Raw genomic sequence first — 14,131 nt, 5'->3', positions numbered from 1 at the left:
CTGTAGGTAAATCTACAAGTTCAAAAGTACCGTTTTCTCGAAGGGAATCCATTTCATTAATGGAAGCTTCTTTCGACCATGGAGCTTCAGGACAAGTCATGGCTTCTCTATAAGCTTGAGGATCAGACTCGGCTAGGTATGTAATGCAACCAGGATAGATTTTCTTAGTTTTATCCCTTTTACCTCTTCTAGGTTCTACTTCTGGTTCATATTCCTCTATAGGTAATAACTGACTAGTTGAAGGCACATATAGGGGATCAACTAAACATCTCTTTCGATAATCTCGTTTCAAAGGAAAAACATTCTCAAAAAACTCAACATCCCTAGACTCCATGATAGTATTCAACCCTATGTCATAAATTTCAGAACTCACAACCATAAAACTATGAGCACTAGAATGCTCAGGATACCCTATAAAAACACAATCAACGGTTTTGGGTCCTATCTTATTTTTCTTAGGAGGAGGGATTCCCACCTTTGCCAAACACCCCCACACTTTGAAGTAATCGTAAAATGGTTGTCTCCCTTTCTATAACTCATATAGAGTTTTATCTGATCCTTTAAAGGGTACTATGTTCAAAATATAATTGGCGGAGAGGATAGCCTCCCCCCACAAATTCGAAGGTAATCCTGAACTAATCAACATGGCATTCATCATATCCTTAAGGGTATGGTTCTTACGTTCAGCTACACCATTGGATTGAGGTGAATAATGGGCTGTAGTCTCATGTATTATGCCATGTTCTTCACAGAAATCTCCTACGGGAATTTCATACTCACCACCACGGTCAGACCTAATAGTTTTAATGGTAGTATTCAATTGGTTTTCTACTTCACTTTTATATATCTTAAAGGATTTTAAGGCATCGTCCTTTCCTCTAAGTAAGTAAACATGGCAGTACCTCGTACAATCATCTATAAAAGTAATAAAACCATTTCTTACCACCTCTTGTTTGAACTGACTTCATATCAACTAGGTCTGAGTGGATTAAATCTAAGGGTTTAGAGTTTCTCTGGACATTCTTACTGAATGATTTCTTAGCATGCTTGGATTCTACGTAAATCTTACACTTATGATTTTTATCTAAAGTGAATTTGGGTATGCAGCCTACGCTAGCCAGTTTATGCATTGATTTATAATTTACATGACTCGGTCTACCATGCCAAACGTTCAATGTCACACACATGTAAGCAGAAGAATCATTCAATTTCAATTCAGGACAGGTTACATTAAGTTTATATAGACCCCCAGTCTTATAACCCTTACCCACATAATCATTGCCCTTAGTTACTATAAGTTTTCCAGACTCAATTGTAACTTTAAAACCCTTATCATCTAAAACAGAATAAGAAACAAGATTTTTGCAGATGTCTGGAACATGAAGAACTTCATTCAATGTGAGAGTCTTTCCAGATGTGAGTTTCATACCGACCTTTCCTTTTCCTGCAACCTCTGATGCAGATGAGTTACCCATATAGAGTTTCTCGCCTTCCCCTACCTTCTGGTAGGAGGTGAACAGGTCTTTGATCCCACAAACATGCTTGGTAGATCCAGAGTCTACCCACCAGTCCATCACATCGGTCACCAAATTAACTTCAGACACTACAGCAGAAAACTCGTCTTTGTTCTTCTCAACCAAGTTAGCATTATTCTTCTTGTCCTTACGTTGTCTACAGTGAACTGCCATATGACCAGTATTTCCACACACCCAACAAGGACCCTTAATTTTAATAATGCTCGATTCTGGTTTACGAAACATACTTTTCTTGTTAGGTCCATGCTTCGAGTTGCGATTGTTGTTGTCACCTTTTCCAGCTTTGGATGACTTGTGTACAGACATATGAGCTTTGTTCGCCATGTCCCTTGCAGATGACACGTTCTTGTCTTTGGTGCACAACATCTCTTCCACTTGAATCTTCTTTCATAATTCAACCATGTTGATCTCGCCAGTTTCATGTCTCAGCTTTTTCTTGTACTCCGACCAAGAAGATGGTAACTTCTCAATCACCGCAGATACTTGAAACGTCTCATCAATGACCATACCTTCAGCAAGAATCTCATTAATCATTTGTTGAAATTCGAGGAATTGATCAACAACATGCTTATCATTCGTCATCTTGAAGTCCATAAATTTCGCCACCAGAAATTTCTTGCTCCCTGCAGTCTCAGCTTGGTACTTCGCTTCTAACGCAGTCCACAAATCATAAGCACTGAAATTATCTTTAGCGTTGTAAAAATCATACATCGCATCTTCCAAACCTATCATGATATTATTTTTAGCTAGAAAATTCGACCTCTTGTTATACGCGATCTCTTTCTCGTTCAAAACTTCAGCATTCATCAATTCTTCAGTTGGAACAAGTACATAATCCAGTTCATGATGGCTCAGATAAAACAACATCTTCGATTGCCATCTCTTGAAATCCTTTCCGTTAAACTTCTGTGGTTTTTCAACTTCGTTCTTTCCCATTGTTACAAGGAATACTAATGTGTTAAGATTGTTGGGATCTTGCAACAATGAACAACACGTTAGACGTATCAAAATAATATGTAAAGAACTATACCGAAACAACTCTACCTAAATAACTTGACGAAGGCAGAATCACAGGTTCAACAAGTTGTCCTTAACACATTAGTTCGCGGGTATACTCGAGTTGAGTAATGCTAAACCCCTCACAGCGAAGATGTGTCCAAGATAAGACTGCCCGATATAACTTCAGTTAGCACAACGCAAGTTACCCTCTCTTCGAACTCAGCAATGGGGATGGAAAGTAAAAACGCCGCACAAACAAAGGAAGAAGATAATAAAAAGAATTACTTCTTGTGTGTTTTGAAAACAGAATTTCGAGTTGTATTTATAGGATGAAATACTTGCAAATCAAGTTAGGTTTTGGTTTTTTCTTCAAAAACAAGTAAAACACGTAAAAAGAATTTACCCATAAATAAAACTCTTAAGAATTAATTTTGGAATTAATTTTCTAAAGAAAACTCGCCAAAAAAGAAATCCGTATAGAAAAGGGACTTGGTGCATGGCATACGCGCTTGTCGCATGGGTAAAAAATATATCCATAAGAATATGGTTATATAGTGGAGCTCCTTCTCTATTATACCCAATGTGGGACTAAAGAGAGATTCATTCACTCATAAAATGAGCAAGTATCCTTGGACCCATAAGTCACTAGATCAAACCACACCAAGACCAAAACATTTTTATTTAACTCATTTTTCTCCAACAAGTCATTCAATCTGCCTTTCTCGTACTCATCCCAAGCCTTCTTTGGAAATCAGTCTACACTATCGCCACCAACATTAGTGTTTGTGTTCCTCTGCCTCCTTGCAATCTCGAATAATAACATCCCAAAACTATAAACATCACATTTATGTGTTATTGGATAATTGTGCATAAGAAACTCCGGCGCGGAATAACCCGGTGTTCCTCTATATCCAGAGAGGGATACATGGGTATTGTCTCTATTACACAACTTCGCAAGTCCAAAATCTGCAACTTTGGGTGACATGTTTAAGTCGAGAAGAATATTACCAGGCTTTATGTCATAGTGAATGATCCTTTGTTGACACTCTTCATGCAAGTAGGCAAGCCCTTTTGCAGTGCCTATAGCGATTTCTTGTAGTTTAGCCCACTCTATTTGTGGTGTTTCATTACTGAACAAGAACTTGTCAAGCGAATTATTCTCCATGTACTCATAAACTAGAGCACTCGTTCGCTGATCAAAACAGTAACCATACAACCTAACTAGATTTATATGATAAGTTTTACCAATAGTTCCTACTTTTGCCATGAACTGTTCTTCAACCTTCTTACTGTTTGGGTTTCTTTTCAGAACTTTCACTGCGATCTTTATTCCATTAGGAAACTTCCCTTGATAAACGACACCAAATGCGCCAGATCCTAATCTTGTGGAGTAGTTATTCGTAAAAATTTGAAGTGCTTCAGCAGTAAATCTAGTAGTTATCTCTTCAGCAATATCATGTAGGAATCTTTCCATTGTTGCCGCATCAAGTTCCCAAACTTTGACCAAGTTCACCCCAGTTGGTGGTGCAGCTGTAATGGCTTGATTACCAGCCTGTGAATCCTGTATTGTGGAATTCTTCGTACTCTTAGAGAGGCAAGATAGGAGGAAACCAAGTAGCATTAATCCTGCTATGCCCCCAAAAAAACCTGCAAATTAGGGACGGATCCAGAATTTCCCCCAGGGTAGGGCTGGATTGTAACAGTCGATAATGCGGCCGAAGGCCGCGGCAAATTTTTTTGGAGTACACATCACATGATTAGTGGCCAAATAGCGATCCACCCGTACAATACTAAATAGGTAGGAAAATAAAAGTTAAAACGAACACAAATAACAGAAAAACAAAGTGATTACCAAAAGAAAAGAAAGTAGGAATAGAAAGACAGTGGGTGGAAGAAAATTATTTACTTTAAACATGACTTAAATTAGCTAAAAATCACATACAATTAGTTAAATACAACTAATACGTAGGCTAAATATAAAATTTAACCTAAGTTTCTATATAAAAATTTGTTTACCCAAAAATTAGGGACGGACTATAGCCTCCTTTAACCCCTTGCTAGGCCCGTCCCCCTGCTGCAAATATTTGAAGCATTCGAGTTAGAGTTATTGATGACAATTATAACAGCCATGAAATAGGTCCAAATAAGAGTTCATATCATAAGATAAACTATCATCAAAAAGAATTTACCCTAAAATAACGATCTGTCATAAGAGAAGTTCATTCTAGAAAATGTTCTGCAGTTAAAGAGAGTTATATTCTAAAAGATAAACCGGAGATCACCTAGAAAATGTGTTTTTATAAAAGAGAGTTTATTTAGAAAAATGAACTGCTAAAGTAATAGTTCATCTTAAATGATTATTACCGGTTCATCTAGCAAAAAAAGAACTGCTAAATTGATAGTTCATCGAGCAAAATGAGCGGTTAAATTACCAACACCTAGCAATGAACTTCCATCAACACATTTCATTCTCCAAAATAAACTACTAACGAACAGTTCATAAAGCAAAATGAATTTTCATCCCTCCATTAATTCTTCCAAATGAGCTGCTAAATTAACAATTCAATATAGCAAAATGAACAGTCAACCTAAAGTTCATTTTTCTGGTTGTTCATTTTGGAGAAAATCTAACTGAACCAATAGTGTTAAAAACTTTAAACTTTGAAAAAAAAAATCAAATTTATATAGTAGCATTTGTGCAGTTCCCGAAGATCAAATGGCAAACTTTAGACCAAATAGATAGAATGTCAAGAAAAGGAAAAAAAAAATCTTGACCTGGGTCATACTTAAGAGATGGACAGATGCTCATTCTAGAACAATATATACAGCAATTTCCGTATTATAATCGTCTCATCTTTCGTTTTTTTTTTTTTTTTTTTGCTGGAACAAGATGATGTTTGAAAATGAAGATCTTTTGATACTTATCAGTTATTAGTGTACTTACCCAGGAATATAAGTGTAGTGGATGGAAAGAAGGAAAAGTGGATGGAAAAGAAGGATCACCATCAGATGGAGATGGTGGAGGATATGGGAATTGGAAGCCGGTGTACATTGGACAGAGTTCGGTGATCTTGGAGTACTAGTTTGAGAGGTATAACTAATGGTTAGATCATTAATAACACTATGGTTCCTACCGATTAAAAATAAAATAAAATAACAATATGGTTCCTGAATTTGCTAACAAGTCCCAAGTTTGCTTTATCCCCTAACCACGTTCACCTGATTGCATCTGGAACATCCATCTATAACAGTGCGCACAAAAGTAGCAACCACAATTTTGATTGGAACAAAAGAGAGAGTAGTAACTAAAATACCGATCTAAATTATTTTAACTATTTAAGTCACTCTTATTCATCACTTTCGTATATGGTTATATGCAGGATAGGATGACATATCACATACCGATCTAAATGAAATGGCCACACATCATTAACAACAATGGAGAGGTCGGATAGAGTCAATGGATGTCTATACAGTTGAAAGTTCTTCACACTCCATCAGAGATAACGCGTACGCGTATCTGAGTGACGAAACTGTGGTTACAGCCACGAAACTGCGGGATACTTAAATGTCATGAACCAACATGAATAAATATGGTTGGGAAATTCATGTCATCAGTATACCTAGGTTTTCACCTCTATTAAATTCTCTGTAAATTCGCTCTGTAGTAAAACTAATCGACCTAAGTTAGTAAACGATATGCGTGTTTTTGCTGCTCAGCAGCAGCCTCTTTCAGTATTGGTGCTTTCTCTTCTCCTCTAGGCATGATTCAAGTATCCAGGAAAGGAATCCGATACCAACTGTCCTGTACCGGACAAGATTAGCCACTTTCGGTAAACCTTCTCTGCCTTCTCAAGGACAAGAGCCTCAATTTCTATTCACATAATAAACACTCATTACATACAACTCACCGAACTATTGTTCAAGGATCATTGCTGAGATTATTAGTCCTACATTAGGGCCTCTCCACTCGTTGTCAATTGGTTTTGAGTTGGATGCCCATATTCTAATATGGTATCAGAGCAGGCTAATTGCGACGAGTCATTTGACCGCGCCTTTACTCCGCGTCACCCGATTTAATGCTCCACGAGCACGTTAGAAAGATCTAAGTCTGTACACAATTCCACCACTTCAAAAAACAAAATCCGGTTAACGAAATACAACGACAATATTTCAACTCCCAGGTATAATTCTCTACTATGCTCGGGAGAGGTATTTCATAAGGTAAACCTTGAACAAGACGTAGCATCACCACCATCGACAACCATTCTACCTTCTTTAATCCTTCTCTACAATCCCAGTATCCCTTGGAAAGTCTTTAATGATACTTGTAGTTGCATAAAATCACAAACTACGTCCAAAGGTGAAGAAGTTAAACTAAACAAGTAGAAATGCATACTCAGACATGAACACAAGGATATACGTGGTTCAGCATGATTACCTACGTCCACGGGGTGAAAGGATGATTGTTATTACTTCTCGTTTTAGGTTACAAGGTGTTCTCTCTTTCTCAAATGAACTATCTCTCCAATTCTCAAGTGTAATTCCCTTTCTCTCTCTCCTTTCTTTACCCCCTCTCACTCTCGACAAGACCTTATATTTATAGGCCATAGTCGAGATACAACGAAATTACAGTGTTGGTCACAATACATCAACTCTGTTGTTCCCTATCGGACCTATCTTAGTTACTCGCCCGTCTTTCTGGTGTAGCCGATGGAATCTTGGTCTTTGACAGCCTTTCGCCCGAGGCCGAGTCCTTGGTACTTGATTAGGCATGATATCGCCCTTCTTCCTTGTCGTCCCTTGGTTTTGACCAGTTTCCTTTGTTTGACCGAGTACTCCTTGCTCGTCCGTTACTCCTGTCAGATGATAAGGGTCACATCACATCCGACAATTGTAGGGATATCACGTCCGACCCACGTGACTCCTTATTCTTCGCGCCACCTGAATCTATTCTGTGCTTCGCCTTTCTTCATTCCTTGGTGCATCCTAGCCTAGGATCTTGACACCTAGCCCTGTGGATTATTTACACCTACATTTATGCCCCTTCTTCCGCTCGTGTGCTTTGCACGAGGGGAAGAAAATCGTTCCATCTTCCCACGTCCTTGGGCATGCCGTGAATCCCGCCATGCAGCTTCCCACTATCACCCTTTTATGACCTGTAACCGTTGTTATCGGTCGAGACTCCTCTTCCTATAAATACCTCCATTTACTTTCTCTTTCATTCATTTACGATTTTCAGAGAATTTAAGAACCAACTTCTTTCCTTCATACGCTGCTTCCTTACTGCCGCCATTGATTCCGGTGATCTCTGTTTTCTTTATCACTTGGTTTCATTTTCTTCGCCGGTGAAGGTTGTGATAGTCGCCGCTGGTCCTTCCTCTTTGCTTCTTTTCTCGTTCGTTTGATATTAATCTTCAGGGTTCTTCAACTGGTTCCGCCATGGATACTTCTTCTTCATCGATGACTGAGAAGAGGTGCGTGAGTGATACCTTTTCCGATAGCGATGTTGTTTCCCTTGATTCCTTATTTTTACTTGAGAGTCCCTCACATCACGATTACCGTGCTATAAAATCCATTTTCCCTGATGGTTCTCCTTCTTTTTCATGTAGAGTTGACAAGAGAACTTCCAAAGATTTAACTGATGAAGAATTTATCGATCAGTTGAAGGACGACTTTGCTCTTCAGGACTATGAGGTAACCCTAGTCTTGGGCCAAACCGGTGTGTTGAAGAAGGACGATGTTGATAGGCATGAGCAGTCGTCTGGGTCGGTTATCATTACCCAAGGGAAACTAGAGCTTGGTCTTCTCTTTCCTCTATACAACCCTGAAGATCCCTTCTATTATGAGGTGTTGTCGCAGCTCCTTCCGTGTCGGGCCTTGACTCAGTGGAATGGAAATACTTTTCGGGTGATGAACGAATGAAAGAGGCGAGGCGAGGGTAGTTGTACTGAGTCCGAGTGGTCCACCTACAAACCGTCTGAAGCTCCTTAGTACACTTCTGCCACCTTTGTTGTTAACTATCGGAGCGGGACCGGTACCAATGGCGATCTTGCTGGGTTTGCCGCTAGTCCTCATCGCCAAAAGACTCTTCATGAAGGTGCTTCAAGGTTAATGCTAGATGTTGATCCTATTGGCAAAGGTTCGAACGAGCGTGCTCGTCACATTAATGACCCCTACTGGGACCGAGTACCGCTTCTCGTTCGCGGCCAGATCTTGCATGGTAGTTTTCCTCCTCCTGAATTTCTTGCTGAACCGTATCCTTTCTGGGTGATTAATGATGATAAGGTATGTTGTTCATTCTTAATTTTCTTTGACTCCCACTGTATCGTCTTGAGGTGCTGATTATTTTCTCGTCGTAGGCCCAGCCCCGGGGCGAGTCTGGTAAGGCGGCTCTTGTTTCCAAGAAAAGGAGTGCTAGCACAAGGGTCGAGGAATATCAGGGGAAGGTAACAAACATACAGCTTTTATCCTAAGTACATGTACTTGCCGTGCAGAAGTTACCTAGGCGCGAGGATGACGATGTCGGAGGGTCCTCGGCTCAAGATGGTAAGACTTTTAGCCCTCGGCCCTTCCTGCCTTAGCTCTTGGGAGAGTTGGCAAGGAATCAATCTGACGCTTTGTTTGAAGTTGTAGGTGGTGAGGGGCACGTTCCGAGGCGTAATCCTCCTCGAGGTAAGGTAGCTGCGAAGGGTGTGGTGTTGAAGAGTGTAAACGTTGTGATCGATATTCCTGACCAAGACGATGATGATGATATCTTCGGCGATGATTCTATTCACGAGAATGAAACCAAGAAGGATGTGGAGGTCGCTGTTGTGACGTCCGGTTTACAGTCCAGCAATTAAGGGTTGGTCGAAACATATGTGTCGAGTAAGGTGGTTATTGTTGAGCCAGAGGTATTGCAGAGGCTGCCCCAGGTTACTTCTGGGTCTATGTTGGGTTTCCAAACGTCATTCACCATATCGGGCCCCGTCTGTGACTCTCTCGGCGCACTAAATTCTGCGGAATTTGGCTCCTTTACTGATGAGCAGATGATCGCCGTCGTTCCCCAGTATCACGAGATAGCGCCCACCTTTGACACTGTGGTGAGTGATTTGTTTATGATTTCTCTTTGATGTTATCGGCCCTTACTGACTTGCCTTGAGATGGATTATTTAGGTCGTGAATCGAGCGAGATTGGAGGCTGCTCTTCGACGACAGGAGGTCCGGCAGCTTGAGTCTGTCAAACTTCAGTTGCAGTTGGAGAAGGATCGATGTCGTGAACTAGAGGTCAAGCTTGCTGACGCCCAAGGTACGCTGCTTAGACACTTGTGTTACTGATTGATTTTTTCGTGTCAATATCCTGAGTTGGGTATTATTCTTCTAGCCGAGTTATCTAGTCTAGATCTAGATGCTGTTTCGGAGTATAGGCTCATGAAGAGGAAGTGGGATATCGATAAAGATATCGTGGAGAATCTTCGGCAACGAATTTCCAACAAGGATGGGAAGATAGACCGTCAAGAGGCCGAGATTCAACTCCTTCAAGAAGAGTTGGATAGATATCGCCTGTTCGAGTATGTGCCCGAGGAAATAGATAACCTGCGAGCTCACATGGGCACTTTTCAAATACTCGCTGCTGATAAAACATTATTGGCCGATAATATAGAAAGTGAGAATCGTTCTTTACGGCTCCAGAATCGAGATCTTCATGAGGATCGACGCCGAATCTTGAGGGATAAAACTGTGGCCGAACAGTCAAATAGAGATATTTTTGAAAGGACTAAGGAATTTGATAGGCAGGCTAGTGACATATAGTGGACCCAATCTCAATTATCGACGCTACAAGTATCCCATAACCGGTTGAGAGCCGAGTGGAGTGATCGCAAGAAGTATTGCCCCACCAACGAGTTCAACGAACAGTACTACAATGAACTGACCATGAAGCTTTCCAAGGCCGAGGACGAGTTAGCTAAATCTGTTGAGTCGCTAGAATTCGTATTACCAGTCCTTACAGGTCTATAGAGAGCATGTCGGGGTGACTTCGGGACTAGGCTAGCTTATTGTCCTTGTTTTGTATGATGTCGAATTCCATGTTTGATAGATTGTTTGTGTTATGCTACAGCCGAGTAGCGTCAAGGATCTGGAGCAGGAGGTCCAGAGGTTGAAGAAGGTCGAGGGCGATATGCAGGCCAAGCTTACTACTGCCGAGGTGACTTCTCAGCAGCTTACTCAACATATTGCTCATGAGAGGACTGCTCATCAGAACGAGCTTGCAGACGTGATTACTGCTGGTATAATTGAATACATCGAGCGGAAGCGTCGAGAGGTCGCTCTGAGGAGGGGAGAAGATGGTGTTGTTCCGCCCAGAGATTGAATGGTTCTTTTGTAGTGTTGTGCCACTAGTTTTCCCCTTGTCTTAGATTGTAATTCGCTTAAACACTTAACCCTCCTTTCTTGACAAATTTTATTTGATGGGGTGCTGCGCCATGTTTGTTGGTTGCTTTTTCTTTGACGCTCTTTGCTCTTTATGTTTAAGTTAACGATGTGTTTCTTTGTTATTGTTATCTTGTCGTTTTCATTCCATACATGCATTCTGTATCACACATGTTAGTATTTAAAACCTTTTCTGTCGAACACACTCAACAAGGAGGGTCATCGGGCCCGATGCCATGTCCTGGTCGAGGTATCTCACCACTATCTTTTAGATTCGGTGGAAGGGTATTGGTCGTCCTAGTTACTAGGCCCGATAATCCCGAGCGGTTATCGATCAACCAACTCGGGCAAGTGGTCACGGCCACTTGCGATGGGGGTAACCTTTCAGATGTAAGTAGGTTACCTGGCTGAGAAGAAACTGTATCTTAACAACCTTTGGTAGCTGGTTTCCAACCACCAGTACCCTTAGGATACCTCGGCACTTGCACACTGCCACTGCCCCGAGTACGAATGACCATTCGAGTGTAAGTCACCTCGGCACTTCCACATTGGTTTTTCCCCGAGTACGAAAGACCATTTGAGTGTAAGTCACCTCGGAACTTTCTCACTGCCATTGCCCCGAGTACGAATGACCATTAGTCGTTCATGTCATATTTCCTACCCCTCGTGGCTTTAAAGAAATGAATGACAAGTATCTTTACCTGTTTTTCTCGAACCCCTCACGGGTGATAAAGCTTCAGATATTGGGCGTTTCACGGTTTTAACTCTGGTATTTCGTCCGGTTTTAGTAATCGATAAGCGCCTTCACCCACTTTAGACACGATTGTGTATGGGCCTCCCCACTTTGCCGCCAATTTACCGCCCTTTTTATCACGCTCCCAATCGGCTAAATACTTCAGTACTAATTTCCCCGGTAGTAATTCTCTTGGACGAACTCGTTTATTGTATTCCCACTGTAATCTCCTTTGGTAGTTTTTCATTTTTTGTAGCGCCATCTCTCTTGTTTCCTATAAGTCATCGAGCTTGGCCAAAATGAGATCGGCTAAGATGTTTCGCCTCCATGCTTCGGTTCTCGTGGTGGGTATCATCGTCTTTGTTGGTAGAATCGCTTCAGTTTCATAAGTGAGCATAAAAGGTGATAGCCCAGTTGCCTCCCTTCGGGTTGTTCTATAAGCCCATAAAACGTTGTAAAGTTCCTCACACCATTCACCGTACTCCACATCCAATTTTTTCTTCAAATTGTCGGCGATTGTTTTGTTTGTAATTTCGGCTCTGAGGATATATAGGGGTGGCCTTACTTTTCCTAATGTTGTAGGTGTTGAACAAAAAATCAATGTTTTCTTCTTGAAGTTGTTTTCCATTGTCCGAGACAATAGCTGTCGGTACTCCAAAACGACATATGATGTGTTCCCAAATGAATCTGAAGACGTCTTTATCTCGGATATGTTTCAAAGGTGCTGCATCTACCCATTTAGTAAAGTAGTCCGTAGCCACGATTAAGTACTTTCTTTGCCCCGATCCCACATGCAGTGGTCCCACAATGTCGATTCCCCACTTGGCGAAAGGCCATGGGCTTACTACTGAGTTCAAGGTTACAGATGGTGCATGTATCTTCTTGCCATACCGCTGGCACTCCTCGCAAGCTTGTGCCATCCGTTTTGCGTCATCATTCATATACGACCAGATATATCCCATCGTTTTTGCCCTAGCCGACAGACTCCGGCCCGAGCTATGGTTTCCAACTGCTCCATAGTGTAGTTCATTCAAGATTGATTGGCCTTCATCCTTACTCAAACATCTTAGTAATGGTCCTAAGTAAGACTTTCTGTATAGGATTCCGTCCCTCAGCTCATACGCAACCGATTTACTCTTGACTTTGTTGATCTCTGGTCGCCCTCTGGGTAGCTTGCCTGTTTCTAAGTACAAATAGATCGGCTTTCTCCAATATCCTTCCTGATACCTATCGGTCGTGTTGACTTCCACGTCGATGCGTATTTCTGGTACCTCTGGAATTGAAGGTGTAAGGAGCCTCACGACTCGGATGCCTTCCACACTAGGATCCGTTAACTGAGACGTTATGTATGACAAAATGTTGGAATGTCGGTTGTCTTTTCTGCATATGTGACGGAATTTGGTGTTGGGGATCTGGTCGATGTAGAATTGGGAGAGTTCCCAGTACTTTTGTAAAATCGGGTCATGGATAGCATATTTGCCGGTAATTTTTCGGATCGCCAGCTGCGAGTCGCTGGTCAGTCTCACATCATGTAGTCTCATTTCGACGATTATCCTTAGAGCATGGATCACCACCTCGTACTCTGTAGCATTGTTCGTTGCTTTGAACTCCAATCGAAATGAGTGGATTATCTTCATTCCTTTGGGTATGGTGAAGACTATCCCAAGGCCTGATCCATATTTGTTTGATGCTCCATCGACGAATACTTCCCATCGTGTCGGGATGCTCGCCTCCAGTAGGTCGGCTGGATCCTCCCGATCTTCCTCCATTCCCGGGATATCTTCGACCTCGTCTTCGTCACTTAATGGAAAATCCGCCAGGAAATCTGCCACAACTTGTGCTTTCAACGCTGTTCTCGTCTCGTAGAAAACATTAAATTGTTTAATTTGCGCCCCCACTTAGAAATTCTTCCTGATCGGCCTGCATTGTTTAGTACTGCTTCGATGGGCGATTTGGTGAGTACGCGGATTCGACGGGCTTGAAAATACGTCCTCAACTTTAGAGTGGCGAACGCTAATGCCGGAATCATTTGCTTCATCCGTGTGTAATTTTCTTAACCAATACTGCACTAATAGCATATGAAGTTTCTCCGAGGTATAGGGTAAGGACCTCCGAGGGCTCGGGTCTCTGCAATACTGGGAGGCTTGCAAGATGTAATTTAATATTCTGAAAGGCTTCCTCACACTCGTCTGTCAACTTGAATATTTCTCCCTTCTTAAGAGTGCTAAGGAAGTTTTTACACTTGTCCGAAGACCGGGATATGAATTGCCCTAGTGCCGCTATGCTGCCGTTTAGTTTTTGTACGTCTTTCACCGTTGCAGGAGACAACATCTCGAGGATGACCCTGACTTTGTAGGAATCCGCTTCTATCCCCTTGGGTGTGATGATGTATCCCAAGAATTTTCCCGAGGTTACCCAAAAATCACACTTAGCATGGTTAACCTTCATCTTG

General features: G+C 41.6%; 2 protein-coding genes across 2 annotated transcripts; both read right to left on the bottom strand.

Moving 5' to 3' along the window:
* Window positions 1–3,018: 3,018 nt before the first annotated feature.
* LOC113299260 (rust resistance kinase Lr10-like) lies at window positions 3,019–5,852 on the bottom strand. The gene is made up of 2 exons (XM_026548248.1): window positions 5,479–5,852; window positions 3,019–4,608 (listed from the first exon to the last, which is right to left on the bottom strand). Exon 2 carries the CDS (start codon window positions 4,153–4,155, stop codon window positions 3,286–3,288), a length of 870 nt encoding a protein of 289 aa, XP_026404033.1. The 5' UTR covers window positions 4,156–4,608; window positions 5,479–5,852; the 3' UTR covers window positions 3,019–3,285.
* Window positions 5,853–12,152: 6,300 nt separating this feature from the next.
* LOC113295732 lies at window positions 12,153–13,448 on the bottom strand. The gene has a single exon (XM_026544055.1). It carries the CDS (start codon window positions 13,446–13,448, stop codon window positions 12,153–12,155), a length of 1,296 nt encoding a protein of 431 aa, XP_026399840.1.
* Between the last annotated feature and the right edge of the window lie 683 nt (window positions 13,449–14,131).

Source organism: Papaver somniferum, chromosome 7, assembly GCF_003573695.1.
Source record: "Papaver somniferum cultivar HN1 chromosome 7, ASM357369v1, whole genome shotgun sequence".
Classification (NCBI taxonomy): domain Eukaryota; kingdom Viridiplantae; phylum Streptophyta; class Magnoliopsida; order Ranunculales; family Papaveraceae; genus Papaver; species Papaver somniferum.
Note: the sequence above shows the minus strand (reverse complement) of the source record. Positions and strands in the feature narration are given on the sequence as shown.

What these genes read in the sequence shown, in the direction of transcription:
- LOC113299260 (XM_026548248.1), bottom strand. Translation starts at nt 4,155, where the DNA reads ATGCTACTTGGTTTCCTCCTATCTTGCCTCTCTAAGAGTACGAAGAAT.
- LOC113295732 (XM_026544055.1), bottom strand. Translation starts at nt 13,448, where the DNA reads ATGGAGGAAGATCGGGAGGATCCAGCCGACCTACTGGAGGCGAGCATC.